This window comes from Molossus molossus, unplaced genomic scaffold (genome assembly GCF_014108415.1).
Source record: "Molossus molossus isolate mMolMol1 unplaced genomic scaffold, mMolMol1.p scaffold_m16_p_20, whole genome shotgun sequence".
NCBI lineage: Eukaryota > Metazoa > Chordata > Mammalia > Chiroptera > Molossidae > Molossus > Molossus molossus.
This window is the reverse complement of record NW_023425356.1, coordinates 44,772,777-44,791,801: the sequence shown is the minus strand read 5'-3', so window position 1 is coordinate 44,791,801 and position 19,025 is coordinate 44,772,777. Positions and strand designations below refer to the sequence as shown.

At 40.5% G+C, this 19,025-nt stretch overlaps 1 protein-coding gene across 2 annotated transcripts in view; it reads left to right on the top strand.

The window, feature by feature from the left end:
• The first annotated feature begins 3,954 nt into the window (after nt 1-3,954).
• Nucleotides 3,955-19,025, top strand: part of TOR1AIP1 (torsin 1A interacting protein 1) — a 38,710-nt gene continuing 23,639 nt past the window's right edge. Inside the window, exons 1-4 of one of the 2 annotated variants that reach the window (XM_036272715.1) lie at nt 3,955-4,829; nt 7,586-7,663; nt 12,353-12,412; nt 13,609-13,653. In XM_036272715.1, the coding sequence (XP_036128608.1) occupies nt 4,349-4,829; nt 7,586-7,663; nt 12,353-12,412; nt 13,609-13,653 (664 nt within the window). In that variant the 5' untranslated portion in view covers nt 3,955-4,348. The remainder of the gene's footprint in view (nt 4,830-7,585; nt 7,664-12,352; nt 12,413-13,608; nt 13,654-19,025) is intronic. The other variant, XM_036272714.1, reaches the window with a different exon arrangement.

Here is a 19,025-nt window from a genome sequence, read left to right as displayed (position 1 = left end):
TTGACTGGAAAACACAACGTTGAAGTGTGCGGGTCCACTGATAACTGATTTTTTTTTTCTTCTTCAATAAATATACAGTCTGCCCTCCCTACAGGAGTTTGGCCCCGGAAGATTCAATCAACAGCAAATGGGTAACAGGACTTTACATCAGCCATTGGAATCTCCGCATGCAGAGGACTGACTGTATGCATTGTTCTATGCCATTTTATGTAACGAATTTGCCCATGCGTGGATTTTGGTATGGGCAGTGGTTCTGCAACCAATCCTCATTACATATGGAAGGAAAACTGTAGTTAAGTTTTTCCACTGGGCTGGGGTCAGGAGTCCTGACCCCTGCCTTGTTCAAGGGCTAACTGTAAATCTAAAATTCCTGTTCCTGACTTATACCAATTCAAGACAACATAGAAGAAATCTATTCATGTAAATCTCACTTCCCTGTGCCTCATTTTTCCCTAAAACACTATTTTACTTATTTTGATTTTTATCTGACTTACAAGGAATATAAATTCCAAGCAGGCTAGGAGGGTTGTCTTTTGGTTCTGTTCTTTCACTGCTGTATCCCCACCACCTAGAACAGGGTCCGGCGAGTACAGAGACTCAAATATTTATTGGATTAATGATTCTCCAGGGAACAGTGCTTTTTGGTACCTTCACATGTCAATCATCCTCTTTTGGCAGAAGTCACAGGATTTCAAAACACTCTGGTGCTGTTTAATAATTGACTGCAATCTCTAACTCAACAAAGAATAAATGGAAGAATATTATATTCCACTCATTTAACTGGGTTTAACTTTTCTTAATTTCAGTATAACATTTCCAGCTAGACATGTTCATTTGTATTCTTTTTTTTTTTTTTAATCCTCACCCGAGGACATTTTTCCATTTTTTGTTCAGATAGAGTAGGAGGGAGAAAGAAACATCGATGTGAAAAGGATGTGAAAGGGATACATCGAGTGGTTGCCACCGTCATGACCCAACCAGGGCCGGGGACAAACTGCAACCAAGGTACGTGCCCTTAGCGGGAACCGAACCCGGGTCTCTCTGGACCGCAGGCCGATGCTCTAACTGCTGAGGCAAACTGGCCAGGGCTGTATTAACAGTCTTTAAAATGTTTTGTCTATCATTTGTGAGAATGGGGAATAAATGGAACCAGCTATGTCTTTAATTTCCTTCCTCTTATTTAACATTTTAATCACTTCCTTATTAAAAATATCAATGTTGCCTCTTTCTACTAAGCTATAACTCCAAAGTTATATGCTTAGCTGAGCACAAATGTGAATATCATGCACAATGGATTGATAAGATTTTTTTCCTCAGTATATAACTGGATTTCTGCTTACCCTAAATAAAATCATATATAAAAACTCTTATTTTAAAATAAAATGTTTCATTCAAAATAGCTGCTTTATTTAGAAATCCAGTATCAATAACACTAGATTTCTAGACCAGGACTAACAGCTGTGTGTGTGTGTGTGTGTGTGTGTGTGTGTGTATATATATATATATATATGAATGCCAGTAATTTAATCTGAATTGTAATTTTTGTATATGCCTTCCCTAATACATGGCAAATTCCCTAGGGATAAAGAATAAACTCAATAATTTAATCCATATATTTATTAAACATCTATTATGTGCCAACATAGACATTCAATAAATATATGAATTAATTAGTACAGAGGTGGGCAAAAGTAGCTTTGAATTCAACCACCTCAGAAGGCAGTGGGGCTAACCCAAGCAGGTCACTGAAATTCAGGTTTGTTTACTGATTTTCAAAGACTACAAGAATGTGCAAATAATGAAGGCCAGCAATTTGAGCACTTACAAGATTGTACCCAAGTGCACTGTGCCGTTGGGACATTCCTTTGAGTTAATAAAACTACTGCAATAATCATAACCTGAATGTCTTTTCCCATACAATTGTAACCCTACTTTTGCCCACTTCTGTATATTGTTATAATAATTTCTTCTCTTACCTGTCTTCTCTTTTGATTCACGGAATTACTCTACATATTTCAAATTCCCAAAGTAATTGTCTAACATCCAGAGCTCATGCCCCCTCTTGGTATTTGGTGGCCCAGCAATTCCCTTATAATATTGGCTGTCTACGGTCTCTGTAATGTCACCTGTTTTGGACACCCCTGCTGTTTGGAAAATATCTACAGCAGAATATCTGGTTTGCCTAGAGTCTGGCTTTACCTCACAGTTATGAGGAAAGTTGGCACTATTTGTAAGGTTGCCAGGTGTGGGAGACAGGTGCCGCAGAGCTAGGATTATGTATTCTTATTTCTTAGATTAAATAGGGAAAATCCTAAACAAATGTGTGTTAACGTTCAAGTTACCATGCCTCTGATTTTACTTTAAGATTCTCGTGATTTGTTTCTTTGGGAAGCCATTCCTATGCCTTTACAAGCATTTTAAATTACAAAATAACACACTGACTGATTAGTCAATATCATGTAGAACCTCTTGTCCTCTCTTTTTTAATATGTTCCCCAAACCTAAGTTTTACAAGTCTGTATCCAAGTTATAGTCACCTGCCCTGGTAAATATCTTAAAGAGACTTTTAATATATACATTACTGTTCATAATATGAACGTTGTACATTAATACTATAAAGTTTTATATCATTTAATAGCTATATTAAAGAACTTTTACTATTATAGCTTAATGAGTAATGTAATAGGCCCCTTATACATAAAGCATTACTTAAAACTAAAGCCAGTTATCAAAAAGTACGAACACTTTTCAGCATTTTGTTGGAAAAGAAGTCCCAAAATTTTCCGAACATACTATCTAACCCAAGCTGACAGGGGGAAATATGCTTTTACTTTCCCCTTTAAAGTTTTTTTTTTTGTTTTTTTTTTTTAAGTAGCATCTCCCTTGTGACTGTTCCTCCAGTTTCTTTGGCTATATCAGATATAATAAAGCTAAGATGAACTAACAGGCTAAAACCTAGGTGACTCTCTAAAGCATTTAATTCCTTGTGTCTGTAGCCAAATACATGGCCTATTAATGAAAACATAGTACATGTTAAAATTTCATTAAATTGAAATTTTTGCTCGGTTTGAACGTGACTTGCTTAAAAGTATTGTAAGGTGATTTAAAATACTTGAAAGAAGAAACAATACTCTCAGAGTTTTCAGAATCATTCATTGTAATTCATATCCTAATTACAATTTTTAAAATCCACCCACTGAAATGATAAAAAAAAAAATTGAATAGAAAAATCCTCCAAGAAGGCTAAGTGCGTATTTTGAAGGTAACAAACTTTCAATTTTTCAGACATTACACGAACTTAACTCCCTTTCCCTCAGTGTGTGTAAATTTGGTTAGATATTTGCTGATTATCCACATCCATCAGTAAGGTATACTGATACGAAACAAAGGGTGCTTTGTATTCAAGCTTTCTTACTCAGTAAACTAAACACAGAAAACCCTAAATCAAATGCAGTGTATCAAGTCATGCCCAGAATCAAAGTAAAAATAACGGGTCACAAGTTAAATGATAGCTGTCTTTAGTCTATGTATTTGTTCATTTCTTTGTCCGTAACGCAGCACGAGGGTTCCGAACAGTGCCGCTGGAATAGAGCTTTTACACCGAACCCAGGAACGACGGCGTTTGCTGCGCATATTTTGCCAGTGGAAATCCACCCACGTACGCCTGCGGTTTCTCCTTTGTGCGCTCTCAACAGGTGCCTTAAAACTGGGTAACTGCTCTCATACAGAGCTCGACACCAAAATTTTCTCCAACAAAAGATGACACTTGCAAAAGTGTCTTTATCATCCCTCCTGCTAGGGGCATTTCCAGGTGCGGCCCAGGCGGCAGTGGGTCCTACAGGTTTCGGGGAAACTGCGCAACAGCCCGGGGACGAGGACCGAAACGTCTCCATCCCCGCCTCTCCAGCGCTGGGCACTGGCAGCCCGCACGGGCGTCTCCGCGTGCGGACAGCAGTTGCCACAAACAGCTGGGTTTAGGGCACGCCATTTGCCCAGCCAGTTGTCCCTTCTCCGTCGTCCCCGCCCTCTCTGTCCCCCAAGGCCAAGGACACCGACGTCCTCCCTCTTCTCCTCCTCTTTGGTGCCTCCAGCCAGGAGGCGGGAGTGACCCACAGCAGCTGACCCAGCACCGGCACTGCCTCTTGCACTGCCCTCGGACACACCATGGGCCCAGAGGCAGGTTTGCAGCACAGCAGCGACGACGCAGGCGGCAGCCTCGGCGACTCTCAGCTGCCTCCCTGACCACCGCGACCACCGCCCAGCACCCCGAAAAGCCATCGCCACCAACGGCAGGTGAATCTAGGGCCCCCCAAATCATCTCGGCGATAGACAGGCTACAACAACAACTATGGCGGGCGAGGGGCGGAGGGCGGAGCAGGTGATAGACGGATGGGAGCTGCACGTGACACCCAGGCCCCCCCTGCGGGAGGGTCGGCGCCGGCTCGCCCCTCAAAATGGCGGCGGCGGTGACGCGCCTGCGTACGGAACTCCACCGTCGCGCCCTGGACGGCGGGAAGTGAGGTTTTCGGAAGAGCCACCGGAAGTGTACGGCGACTTCGAGCCCCGCGTGGCCAAAGAAAAGTCCCCGATGGGAACACGAATCCAGTTAGAAGAGTTCCGGCCCTCTCCCTCAAAAGAAGAAGTGAGAGAAAGCGCCTACTACCTTCGGTCCCGGCAGCGGAGGCAGCCGCGAGTCCAGGAAACCGGAGAGATGAAGACGCGAAGGGCTACCGCCCTCCTCCAGCAGCAGCAGCACTTACAGCAGCCTCCGCCACAGCCATCACCGGTTATGACCCGGAGAGGGTTACGGGACTCTCATTCCTCTGAAGGTGAGGTGGACGGGAGCGAGGGCAGCGGGCGGACGGGCATCCCTGCCGGGCATCCCTGCCGAGCATCCCTGCCGAGCTCGTCCCCGCCAGGGCTCAGGTGGCTCCTCCGCTCCAAGGGCGTGCGTGCCCTCGCCGGGTCCACCCCGACCGCGGGAGGGAAAGACGCACGGGCGGGAACCCAGGAGAGGCCGTCGTGCGGCGCAGGGAGCGGGGCCGGGAGCTCCGCGCGTCCCGGGGCGGCAGGGTAGGGGGCTCCGCGTTGCCTCCCCCTGCGGGCCTTCGCGAGGGGCGGCGAGGTCGGCGGCCGGCGGGACATCGGATCCCTCCAGGCTCGGTTTCATTTCGGTTTCCTCTGTCCTGCGGCTGTTTCTGCTAAAGCTACTTCCATTTCCTCCTTTTATTCTCGGAGGTCGAAAGTCCCCAGCTGCGAATTACGCTTTTAATCGAACCTTCTAACCTTTTTTACATCACTGTCCACGTGGGGAAAGAGGGAAGAAATGTGTGGGTGGGCGTTCTTCGGGGTAGCTAGTTGGTGAACTGGCTTGAGACCCCACCCGAAATGGGGTACGCAGTTCTCTTGAACTTGTGAAGCCCCCAGTGTCTGGTAGGCTTGAGCTGATTGCTCTTTCTCGAGCGTGGTGGCCTGTGCCAAAAATTCGCCACTCTGGGGCCCTCAGTGTAGTCTCAATGGTTAAGTAGTCGCCAGACAAAGCAAGACTTTCAGTTTTCATCTAACTGGGCCAAAAGGATGCTGACAAAGTGCGCGTCTAGTTTTACGTGAGTCGGATGAATCAACTCCCTTGATCCATCCTCTCCCACCTTGCCCCCAGGCCCCATGTAACAAGTGATGTTTCATGTTAGCCCATGTAAGACACCAAAGAGGTAAGAAACGGTTTGAATCACAATGAGATTACGTACTTAGACCATTGATATGATGAAGAGGCTGTGGATCTTCAGCTTAGAGCAGAGTAATAGGCTGCACATTTCCCTGCTGAGGCGTTGGAAGAAGTGTTGATTTTGGAAATTTTATGTTAAAGATATGTAAGTTACTGCAGGGTGTAGTCATTCAAGACGGTTGTTTGTATGGAAAAATAATACGATAATTAATAAAGGATAATACAAGAATGAACTTTGTTTTGCATACCGTCAACTGTGAACCCACTTTTGCCCCACCCTGGATGTTCCTGGAGACAAAGAGCCTTTCATATATTTGAAGGACCATGTTATACTTCAACACTTGCCTTAATTCTGTATTTCCTTCAATACCTAGAAGAATGCTTTGCACATATTTTTTACAATACATCTGTTAACTTGTATTGACTTTTCCACAGAGCCTAATGCAGTTATGTAAGTTAATTTTTTAACACATTAAGGATATACCTCTATTTCAATACCTCTGTAAGGATCTAAACATTTCTCACTTTTCTGCTTTCTTCCACATCATTTATGACACTCTAGCCCAGTAATTTTTAACACTTTCCATCTCGTGACACACATTACCTAATTACTAAAATTCTGCACACACCAAAACATATATTTTTTCCAGTCTGATAAAAAAAAAAAAAAGGGTATAATTTTGATTCATTTGTACTGGATGGCTATTGTGTTGGCTGTTGTCTTTTTAAATTTTATTTGACAATCTAAGAGAAAAGAGGTCAGTGCCCCGGAAAATAGTTAGGTATTGCATGTTTTAAAAATTCTTGTGGCACACAGGTTAAAAATTGCTGCTCTAGCCCATCTTTTATTTATTTATTTTTTATTTTTTTTTATCCTCATTCGAGGACATTTTTCGATATTTTGTTCAGATAGAGCGGGAGGGAGAGAGAAAGAGAGAAACATGGACGTGAAAGGGACACATCGAGTGGTTGCCACCCGCACAACCCAACCAGGGCCGTGGACAAACTGCAACCGAGGTGCGTGCCCTTAGCTGGACCCGAACCTGGGTCTCTCCAGACCGCAGGCCAGCGCTCTAACCGCTGAGCCAAACCGGCCAGGGCTCTAGCCCATCTTTTAAAATTTCTAAAGTAATATACCTTTGTGTAAAGCATCAGGGAGAAGTAGTTTATTTATTTATTTTTTTATTTTATCCTCACCCAAGGACATTTTCCATTTTTTGTTCAGATAGAGTGGGAGAGAGAGAGAGAAACATCGATGTGAAAGGGACACATCGAGTGGCTGCCACCCGCACAACCAACCAGGGCCGGCGACAAACTGCAACCGAGGTATGCGCCCTTAGCGGGAACCGAACCCAGGTCTCTCTGGACCGCAGGCCGACGCTCTAACCACTGAGCCCAACCGGCCAAGGCGAGTAGTTTATTTTTTAATTTATTTGATTTTATTTTTTTATCCTCACCCGAGGACATTTTTCCATTTTTTGTTCAGATAGAGTGGGAGGAAGAGAGAGAGAGAGAAATAGCGACATGAAAGGAACACGACTGGCTGCCACCCACACGACCAACCAGGGCCGGGGACAAACTGCAACCTAGGTAGGTGCCCTTAGCTGGACCCGAACCCAGGTCTCCCTGGACCGCAGGCCGACGCTGTAACCACTAAGCCAAACCGGCCAGGGCTATTTTTTTTTAATTGTCTTGAGATTAGTTCTGACTAGTTAAATTTGTAAGTTTTGGTAAACCTAATTTCACATTTCTAAAGAAATGAATTACTTGCATTTCTGCTCATACATTGCTGTTAATATGCATAATCTTTACCCAGATCATACATTCTGAATTTTGACAATTGTCATATTTGTTCTTTAGAGGAAGAACCATCTCTGCAAACTGTTTTAAGCCAGGCAGTCTCAAAGAAAACTACCAGGAAAACACAAGAGACACCAGGTAAGAAGAGTGATTTTGTTTTTTCTTTACCTGGCAACTTTTTATGTACAGATTATAGCCTGGTTCATCAAGGGTCCCAGATCATACTTCATTCAGAATTTCAGTGAATCTTTGTATTAGGTTGTTTATTGAATTAAGCAATGTGTCAAGAAAAGATAGGGTGCATACTCTAGTACCTACTAAGTACTAGTCACTTTATATATGTTAATTCAGACACATAACTGTATATCACATAACTATTGAGTCACAAAACCCTTTCATTTTCCCCAAATACCTCACTGTCCCTCTCCCATGTAATAATTAACTACCCAGTAGTTTAAATGGGTAAACTACTTTACCTACCTTTCATTTAAAATGCATTAAATGATCTGCATGGTAAATGATGACATAATTTGGTCGGTCTTGTCAGTTTGATATTACATTTCATCAAATCTAAGATATCATCTTCTGTAAGATACAATGTCATTATTTTATGTACCACCTAGAAGAAAGAAATGATAGTATTAAACTGTAATATGCCATAGATTGTGTGATGCATCCCAATGTCAGAGATGTTAAAGTAAAAAAATATTTGCATCATAGTATCATTGTAATAGGGAAATACGCTACATTTGATAATCTACTTAAGTTTTAAAAACTATTAACTTTTGAAAAGCAGGGGAAAGGATTAACTTCAGTTATTAATGCTTAGTATCTTTTGTTTTAGTTCCATTAATTTTCATTTTGCGCTTTTTGATATCAGGACAGTCCCACGACAGATGACTATAGCCATTGAAACTGATCATCCCTGGATTTTTTTAAAACCCATTTTCTGACTTTCTTCCTTATCTATTGCGTCTAAGAAGTTTAGGCTTTATAATTTGAACTGTTCTATTCTCAATTTAGAATAAAATATATCTGGTTCAAGTTCAGTTCCCTTTATGCTTAATTCCTTGAACAACTTATGTTACTGTGTTAAGATTATAAACTATTTTATAAAAATGCTTTGAGTAATTGGTGCTATAATCAGACTTTCCAGGCCATGTGGAAAAAGCATATTCTTGACATTTTATATACAGTACATTTAATTGCATGTCCCTTATACCTGAAGAAGCAAACCTTCTCATTTAGAGTAAATTTATAAAAATTACAGAGTTAAGTGAATTGATGTACTGAAGGCTGTTGAGTACTGAAGACAGCCTATAGACCATTATAAAATAATTATGTAATGGAATGTCTTGAACAGTCTTTTAGAGTTCACATTAGGCCTGTATTTAAGGATTGATAATGAGATACGTGGCTGCATAATATGGGGCAAGGACACTGGATCTTGGTTGTGTTGCTTATCCACCCTGAGCCTCAGGCTTTTCTCTATATGATTTACCTGCCTAACTTAGAAAGTCACTGCAGAAGCGATATAGTACATGCAGAATCGCTTTGTACGCAATACAACCTACAGATACAAGGTTTTTTCCTTCTCGTGGTACTTTACAAAAGATGTGTTCATAAAATTTTGCTTAAGCATTTCTTTTTCTCAAGAAGCTTATGTTATAATTGGAAGTGGAGAAAACAAAACATTTCTCAATATAGATGGCAAATTGATGGTACCCATGCATAGATTACCTAGAATATACTGATATTACACTGTGCATGCAAGTCTAATTAGAAATAAGATTTTGCACATCTTTGGGAGATTTGAGATACTCAGGGTTCTATTACTCTAAAAGGTGCTTTTTTATATCTTTCTTTATGTAGCACTTGGCATACTCCCATCTCATACCTCTTAATGAAAGGAGAAAGAGTTTAGGGACTTATTAAATAAATGCTTGTAAAGTCTGTCTAGCAGAGGAATTATTAAATAGAAGTCACTCTTTGATGGAGCACTGCTTTAAGTACAAGTCTGAGGATAGACTTGCAGTTTGACTTGGTATTTTTAATATTGTATATTTTGTAATTGTATATAGGGGCACTGGTGTGGTCTGAGAGTTTATCCAACAATGTCCTTAAGACTAAAGACCTAACCCAAGAGGCCACTTTGTAAAAGAACCTAGTAAAAATAACTACATCACTGGTCATCTAATACCTCTTTCTGGTACTGTCTCTTTCAAGTGTCTTATGTAGGGCTATATGTTAGTGGGACAGACAGGAAATGCTTCTTAAATGAAAAGACAAGGACAAATAGTAATTGATATCTATAGATTAAGTTGAGTATTAGCTTTTGATTAAACCTGGAAAGGGTGGAAATACAGAGGAGAAAAGAAGATGGTAGTTGTAATAATGGGAGTTACAGATTTATTTTGAAAGCTAAGTATTTAAGTTCTAAAATACCGGATGTGTGAAATGCTAGCAAATGAGATATTCTTATACTCCAGAGCTAGAAGATTTAGGGAAGTCATCCCTCAATCTCCAAAGTTCCTGTCAGTACAGGTGTCCCTTTGTCAACATCCATTTGTGCATTGATTGATCCTCTTCATGATATGGAAATCATTCCCTCACTATCTGTTCTGTTTTGGAAATAACACTAATAATTTTATTTATTTATTTTTTAATCCTCACCCATGGATATTTTTCCATTTATCTTCACATAGAGTGGGAAGGGGGGGGGGGGCGGGGAGACAGACAGACAGACATCAATCGTTGCCTACCTTATGCATCCTGACTGGGGATCGAACCTGCAACCTAGGTATGTGCTCTGACCAGGGATTGAGCCCACAGCTTTTTTTTTTTTTTTTAATCCTCACCCGAGGACATTTTTCGATATTTTGTTCAGATAGAGTGGGAGGGGGGGAGAGAGAGAGAGAAACATCGATATGAAAGGGACACATCGAGTGGTTGCCACCCACACGACCCAACCAGGGCCGGGGACAAACTGCAACCAAGGTACGTGCCCTCAGCGGGAACCGAACCCGGGTCTCTCCAGACCACAGGCCAACGCTCTAACCGCTGAGCCAAACCGGCCAGGGCGAGCCCACGGCTTTTTGATATATGGGACAATGCTCCAACCATCTGAGCCACCTTGCCAAGGCTCGTAACTATTATTTGAACAAATGACTGACTATCTTTTCAGGACTTCTTTCTGGCTTCTGTAAAGGGGAAATTGGGTTAAATCAGGTTTGCAAAAACATAGGCATTCAGTGTAATGGAGGGGTGCTAGTGATAGCCAGAGCATTGTGGTTTTCACAGTTCTCCGACAGAGCCAAACAAATGCTTTTTTATAGAGGCAAATGAAATAAAACATAATCCAAGTTTAGGTATATATTCAGGTTTAGATTATTATGTGAGGCTCTTTGACAAAACACACCTTGGATTTCTAGGCTAACATTAACATTTTATTCAATGAGATTGGCTTCCCTGTTAACCCTACACCATAGTCTAAAACAAACCCTGGATAACATCAATTTTTTTTAAAACTAGAATTTGCATTATTGGAGGGAGTGTATTAACTCTCAGGAAGTTAACCCTGAAATTAAAGTATGCCATAAATAATCCACAGTGAGGGTATGCTACAAATGGAATTTGGTTCTTTTAAAAAAAATTTTTTTTTTAATTTTCTTAATTACAGTTGATGTTCAGTATTATATTAATTTGAGATGTACAGCATCAGATTTTAGTTCCTAATTGAGAAATTTAGAAGAATTGTATTTTGTATTTCTTTCCTTTTACACAAATAATGGTCTGCTGGAAAAAAGTACTTATTTTTCCATCAAGTCCATAATTTTTTTTTTAATCCTCAACCAAGGATAATTTTTCATTGGTTTTTATTTATTTATTTATTTTGTATCCTCACCCAGGGACATTTTTTTCCCCCCATATTTTGTTCAGATAGAGTGGGAGGGAGAGAGAGAGAAACATTGATGCGAAAGGGACACATCGAGTGGCTGCCGCCTGCACGACCAACAAGGACCAGGGACAAACTGCAACCAAGGTACACGCTCTTAGCGGGAACCGAACCCGTGTCTCTCTGGACCGCAGGCCGACGCTCTAACCGTTGAGCCAAACCGGCCAGGGCTCCATTGGTTTTTAGATCGAGTGGAAGGGATGGCGGGAAGGAGAGAGAGAGAGAGAGAGAGACATTAATGAGAAAGAGAGAGAAATGTCAATTGGCTGCCTCCCGAACGACCCTAATTGGGGCTAGTGATCAAACCTGCAAACAAGGTGTGTGCCCTTGACTGGAATCAAACCCGCGGCCCTTTGGTCCGCAGGCTGACACTCTGACTGCTGGGACAGACTGGCCAGGGCAAGTCCATAATTTTTTTTTATGGCAGGAAACTTCTCTCTAGTTCACCAGTGTATCCCTCTACTTAACATAATGGAAGCTCAGAAAAATCTTTGTTGAATGAATAGATGATTGTATAATAAATCTAGTATGGCCCTGGCCGGTTTGGCTCAGCGGTTAGAGCGTCGGCCTGCGGTCCAGAGAGACCCGGGTTCGGTTCCCGCTAAGGGCGCGTACCTCGGATGCAGTTTGTCCCCGGCCCTGGTCGGTTGTGCGGGTGGCAGCCACTCGATGTGTCCCTTTCACATCGATGTTTCTCTCTCTCTCTCTCTCTGTTCCTCTCTCTCCCTCCCACTCTACCTGAACAAAAAATGGAAAAATATCCTAGGGTGAGGATAAAAAAATAAATAAATTAAATAAATAAATAAATAAATAAATCTAGTATGTTGGATATTTTATTTAATATATTGTGAAATGTTTTTTCCCCATATTAGTGTTGAGTGAAGATCCTTATTTCAGCCTGCTTAGACCCCCTCTAAGAAGTTCAAGATCTGGTAAGAGATTATTTTTATCTGTTGGTTTAATATGTTTTTGTTGTTGTTTTTTGTTGATCCTCACCTGAGGATATTATTTTCATTGATTTTTAGATAGAGTGGAAAGGTTGGGGGGAGAGAGAGATAGAGAAACAGAGAGAAACATCGATGTGAGAGAGACACATTGATAGGTTGCCTCCTGCATGACCCTTACAGGGGCAGGGATTGAACCTGCAATCTAGGTACATGCCCTTGACTGGGAATCAAACCTGTGACCCTTTGGTCTCAGGGCTGATGTTCTAACTGCTGAGCCTAACTGGCTAGGGCTGGTTTAACATTTTTATAAATACAGTTTTATTTTTAAATAGGGTAGTACATGTATTCATATGGTTCAAAATTCAAAAGTTACTATAAATATACAAACAAAAATCACCCTGCCCTCTCCATCCTTTACCCACCCTTTGAGTCTCATCAGAGGCAAGCCACGTTGTTAGGTTCTTAGGTATTCTTCCACAGATATTTTATGGAGATATAGGAAATTCATTTTTAAATTATCTTTCTGTTTTTCAACACAGATTTTAGCCTAATTAATACTTTTTTTGCACCTCCATAACGTTTGTTCTTATTTTTACTTTACATATATTGTGACACATTTTTATATAAGTATATAAAGGGCTTGCTTCCCCATCCTTTTAAAAAGATGTTTCTTATATGTTGCTATGGGTTTTTTGTTGTTGTTAGCTTGATAATTTCAAACTGGGGTCAGGGACTTTTCATTCTTTTCAGTAAAAGGCTAATAAAAATTCAAGACTGAGGCTTACGGCTCAGGGCTATAAAATGTTCGTGCCTCCATTACGTTTCTTTTTGACTAATACCTTAAAAAAGTGTTACCCCTAAATTAATTTCATGACTATGAAAGGAAACTAGTAAAGTCATACCAAGCAGTCTACTTCTACTTCATTTTCAGAGTTTTTTGGTTCATAAGAATGCTTTATTATGGGAGCTAAAAGGGAAGCTTATTTACCCTCACATTCGGTTTCTACCCCTTAGTCATATTCTGTAAGAAAAAATTAGGTAGATTTTTTTTTTTCTTATATGACTGTCAAGTATAATAATGATAAAGATCTGTTAAGGTTTTGAAGATGAACTTGTGGTAAAGAACCATATGATGCATTTCCTTTTAAGCTCTAATCATCTTCTCACTATCTCTCTTGCAGATTCAGCATACAAAACAAATGGAAATACTGAAATGAGTGAATTAGGTGTGTTGATTTTGAATTTTTCTAGGTGTTTTTTGAGGATTCTGTTTATCGGTAGCATATAGGAGTATACACTTTGGGTCACTGGCTTGGTAATATTACTTTGTTCATTATCTCAGTGTGTGGGACACTGTCCCTATGACCTTTCTTAATAGCTTTGGCTTTTGTTCTATTTGAAATTATGTATTTTGTTACAGTATTGTTAAAATTCATCTCAGAACAGATATATTTTAGTTTTAATTTGCTTTTGTTAAATTTACACTGTTGAGAGAAAGAGATATCAATTTACCAATTAAGGTTTTTTTCCATGACTTAGAAGGTGCATTTGAGATGTTTTTCATAAGTAAGTACGATATCCTTTGTCATGTTTGTTGACCAGGTTTAAATTCTTTTCAGTGGCTTTGAGGTGTGTGTGTGTGTGTGTGTGTGTAGGACATGAGATACCACGAGCTGTGGCTTTAAGTGGATCTACATTGATTGTGGTCAGACTTAGTTTTAAGTTACAATTCTTTTCTAAATTTGAAGATGAGTCAAAAGGCGAGAAGCTTCCTTTTTCTTTATAAATAGTTGGAGCTTCTTTTATTTGTTTATTTTTTTAATTTTCACCCGAGGGCATTTTTCTGTTTATCATCAGACAGAGTGGGAGGGAGGGAGAGAGAGAGAAAGAGGAAAAGAAAGAGAGAGAAACGTCGATGTGAGAGGGACACACTGACTGATTGCCTCCCACACAACCTGACCAGGGCCAGGGACGAACTGCAACCAAGGTATGTGCCCTTGTCTGGAATTGCACCCTCGACTCACTGGTGCACGAGTTGATGCTCTAACTGCTGAGCCAAACCGACCAGGGCTAGTTGGAGCTTTTAAATTTATCTTTCACTGAAGCTGAGGCTAATATCTTGAGAGACTTCAGGATTTACGGTGTCTGGGTGCTGAAAATGATCCTTGCCGTATACAACAGTCATGCTTTTATCAAAACACCAGTTTCTCTGGTGCTCTGTTTTAAAACTTAAAAAAAGAAATGTTTTTAAGTCAGACTCTTTTTTTAAGCTTTTTCTTTTAAAATTGGAATATTTTTCTTTTATTGAGTTTATTGGGGTAATTAAGTCAGACTCTTAATTGGAAGAGAACTTGGAACTAAAATAATTCTACACTTTTACTTTCTAAGCTAGAGTTAGAAGTCATTTTTATAAGTATTTTATAATAAAAAACTATGCCCTGAACTGTTTTGCTCAGTGGTCAGAGCATCGGCTCGAGAACCAATGAGTCGAGGGTTCGCTTCCAGTCAAGGGCACGTACCTTGGTTAAGGTTCGTCCCTGCCCTTGGTCGGGTTGTGTGGGAGGCAACCAATCAGTGTCTCTCTCTCACGTTAATGTATCTCTCTCTCTCTCTCTCTCTCTCTCTCTCTCTCTCTCTCTCTCCCTCCCTCCCCACTCTAAAAAAAAAAGATAAAAAACTAACCCTAAATCAAGTGCTTTCCAGTTTAAAGGAAATTTCTGTGAGATTAATATAGAGAATGGAATATGTTAAATGGCTCTTCATGGAGCTTGAATACTAGTAATGTCCCCAAATAATTCTTTAATCTCTCTTCCTGCTGCTCCCCTCTTGACTGTTCTCAAAAGCATTGTTGGCATTGAATAATTTCATAGGTACCTTTCTTAAAGTTATTTATACCAGTGGTCAGCAAACTATATTTAGCCTCTGAGTAAAAATCTGACCTGCAATTCTGTTTTTGAAGCCTGTGCGCTTCAAAAAAAAAAAAAAGATCTTTACATTTTGTGAAATACGTATGTGAATGACAGAGAATTTCCAAGGCTCACAGAGCCTAAAATATTTGCTATTTGGCCCTATATGGAAGAAATTTAGACCCCTTATTTATATCAATGGCAGGAATAAAGACAGCAAATAATCCAAATTGTCATTTATTTGTTCTAAGAGTAAATTAAGAGAGGTACATACTTGCCTGGACATGGATTTATTGTAACATTCTATGCTAAGTTGTACTGACAGCACAAAGAGACAAGAGACACAATGACACCTGTGTTCTATCTAGTCTTCTCTTTGAGAACGCATGATAGTCTCATTTGTGAAATCTTCATGTCTTTGCCCCCAAACAAAACACAAGGTTAAGCAAAGTTTATATTTGCTTGAGTACCCTTCTCTCCTCACATCAGGATATTCTACAAATCTCTAGAAATAAGAAAGTTTATACAGTAATAGACATCTATACCTGGAACTTTGTTTTTCCTCAAAAACTGTGATCATGTAAAAGAAAGTGAACAAAGTGTTACAATTTGTGGTCTCCACCATAGGAGATGGTTATAGGTGATCTATTCTTGCAGCAAACACCTAGAATTTCTGAAAGTACCTTTTTATAATCGGTTGAGGTTGTTGAAATTTGACAGTTTAAAGCCCATTTAATTATTGTCATGTGTCTACATATATATCAAAGCCACAGCTTTTATAATTTCTTAAAATAATTAAAAAAAAAATAAGGGTATTGCCCTAGCTGGTATGGCTCAGTTGGTTGGGTGTCATCTTGTGCACCAGTAGGGGGCAGGCAGGAGGCAGCTGATCAATGTTGCACTCACATCAATGTTTCTATCTCTCTCTCCCTCTCCCTTCCTCTCTATAAATCAATAAACTATTTCAAAAGTTAAAAATAAAATTAAGGACATGATTGCTTCAGATAAGTTTTTAATTTATCAAAGCTTCTGCATGAGCATAGGGAAGAGTAATACCATATATATGTATTTTATAATATATATATTATAAAAGGGTGGGGTAAAAGTAGGTTTACAGTTGTAAGTACATGAAACACAGAGTTTATTCATGTATTATTTACTTATTATTGTATTATTTTCTATACAAACTGTAAAATTACTTTTGCCTTATCCTGTGTGTGTGTGTGTGTATACACTTTTTTTAATTTAATGTTTTACATTTGTGCATGTAGCAGCCAAGAAGTTTAAAATAAGGGAAGCTGAATATCAAAAGAGGGAAATGAAATTAAAACTTATGTAGTCATAGTTACTGCTGATTCATTATCAGGTGGTATTTATTTTTATATTTATCTTCATTGTTGAATGCATTACAGATGTTCCTCATTTTTCCCCCACTGACCCCGCCTCCTCCCCACTCCCGCCCCCCTCTTGCCTTTTCCCACACTGTTGTCTGTGTCCATTGGTTATGCATATAAGTTCTTTGGTTTATTTCTTCCCACCGCTTCCCTTTGAGGTTTGTCAGTCTAGCAACCAATTTGTTCTTAATCCCTTCACCTTTTTCACCCATTCCCCCAAACTCCCTCCCATCTGGCAACCAACAAATTGTTCTCTGTGTCTGAGATTGTTTCTGTTCTGCCTGTTCATTTTGTTTGTAGATTCAATTTTCGATAGATATGTATTCATTGTCATTTTGTTTGTTCATATATTTTATCTTTCTTCAAAAAGATCCTTCATCATTTCATATAATAACGGTTTGGTGGTGAACTCCTTTAACTTTTTCTTGTCTGGGAAACTATATGGCCATCAATTCTAAATGATAGCTTTGCAAGATAGAGTAATCTTGGTTGTAGGTTCTTGCTTGTTATCACTCTGAATATTTCTTGCCACTCCCTTCTGGCCTGCAAAGTTTCTTTTGAGAAATCAGCTCACAGTCTTATGGGAACTCCCTTGTAGGTAACTAACTGCTTTTCTCTTGCTGCTTTTAAGATTCTCTCTTTGTCCTGAACCTTTTGCATTTTGATGATGTGCCTTGGGGTTCATCTTATTTGGGACTCTCTGTGCTTCCTGGACTGTATGTCTGTTTTCTTCACCAAGTTAGGGAAGTTTTCTGTCATTATAGTTTCAAATAGGTTTTCGATTTCTTGTTCTCGCTCTTCTCCTTCTGGCACCCCCAAGATGCGAATGTTGGTGCGCTTAAAGTTGTCCCAGAGGCTCCTTACACTATCCTCATTTTTTTGGATTCTTTTTCCTTTTGGCTGTTCTGATTGGGTGTTTTTTGCTTCCTTATATTCCAAATCGATGGTTTGCTTTTTGGCTTTATCTACTCTACTATTGAATCTGTGTAAATTATTCATTATTTCAGTTAGTGCCTCCTTCATTTCTGACTGTGCATCCTTCATTTCTGACTGGTCCTTTTTTAGGCTCTTGAGGCCCTTACTAAGTTTGATGATGTTCTCACTAAGTTCATTGAGCATCCTTATAAGCAGTATTTTGAACTCAGCATCTGTTAGGTTGCTTATCTCCATTTTGCTTAGTTCTTTTTCTGGAGTTTAGTTCTGTTCTTTCATTTGGGACCTGTTTCTTTGTCTCATCATTTTGGCTGCCTCCCTGTGTTTGTTTCTATGTATTACTTAATGAGGGTTAGGGGCTAGCTGAGACCAGATGCTGCTTGTTTGAAAGAATTCAGGAAAGCCTGAGGCAGGATCCAAGACAGGCCAATCCTATGGTTAAGCGACTGGCAACAGCTTGGGTGGGCCTGAAAGTTGGGTAGGGTGGGCCTGAAAGTTGGGTAGTGTGGGCGGGGCCGAAGTCAATCACCAGGGCGGGGCAACCAGTGTGAGCCAGGTTGCTGGAGTCCCAGATATGGCGGCCGTCTGCCGCCCCAGGGAAGGGCTCACCAAAGGGACCAAGGCCTCTGACAGCACGTCTGTCCCGGAGAAAGCCCCCTCTCCAGTCCTCGCTCCAGTGCCAAACAGCTCAGTTCTTCCCTGTATGTCTCTGGCGCCCCTCGAGCTGCCTCCTCTCCAAGCTTAGAGGGAGAGAGTCTGATAAGTCCGTGCGCGGGCCCTTTAAGGAGCTGCCTGGGGCTCCAGCCACCTCAGCCTCCCTGAGCCTCAGTTCCCGCTGGTTTTTTCAGCCATAAGTGATGGGGATTCTCTTCCTGGCACTGGAACCCTGGTGTGGGATGAGGACCCCTCAGTCCTCAGGGAGGACCTTCCCAGCCGAGGTGTCCTCCTGATTTTTATCCACCCCATGTGGGTGTGGGACCAGCCCATCCCCTCCGCCCCTCCTACCAGTCTCCATGTGGCTGCTGCTTTAATTCCGTAATTGTAGGACTTTCATTCAGGTTGATTTCAGGCGGTTTTGAATGATGGTTGTTGTGTAGTTTAGTTGTAACTTTGATGTGGTTGTGGTTGGACACAATATCACGTTTACCTACCCGCCATCTTGACTGGAAGTTCTCTTTTTATTCTATCAGGTGGTATTTAAATATTTACCTGTAAATGTTTTGCAGCTTAAGTTAAAAAAATGAAAACAAATGGAATGTTTAAAACCTTGCAAGAAATCTGATTATTAAGCACTAATTTCAGATTATTTTTCTTAAGTTGCCAAGTACTGTTTTTTTATTTTATTTTTTATTTTTTATTCATTAA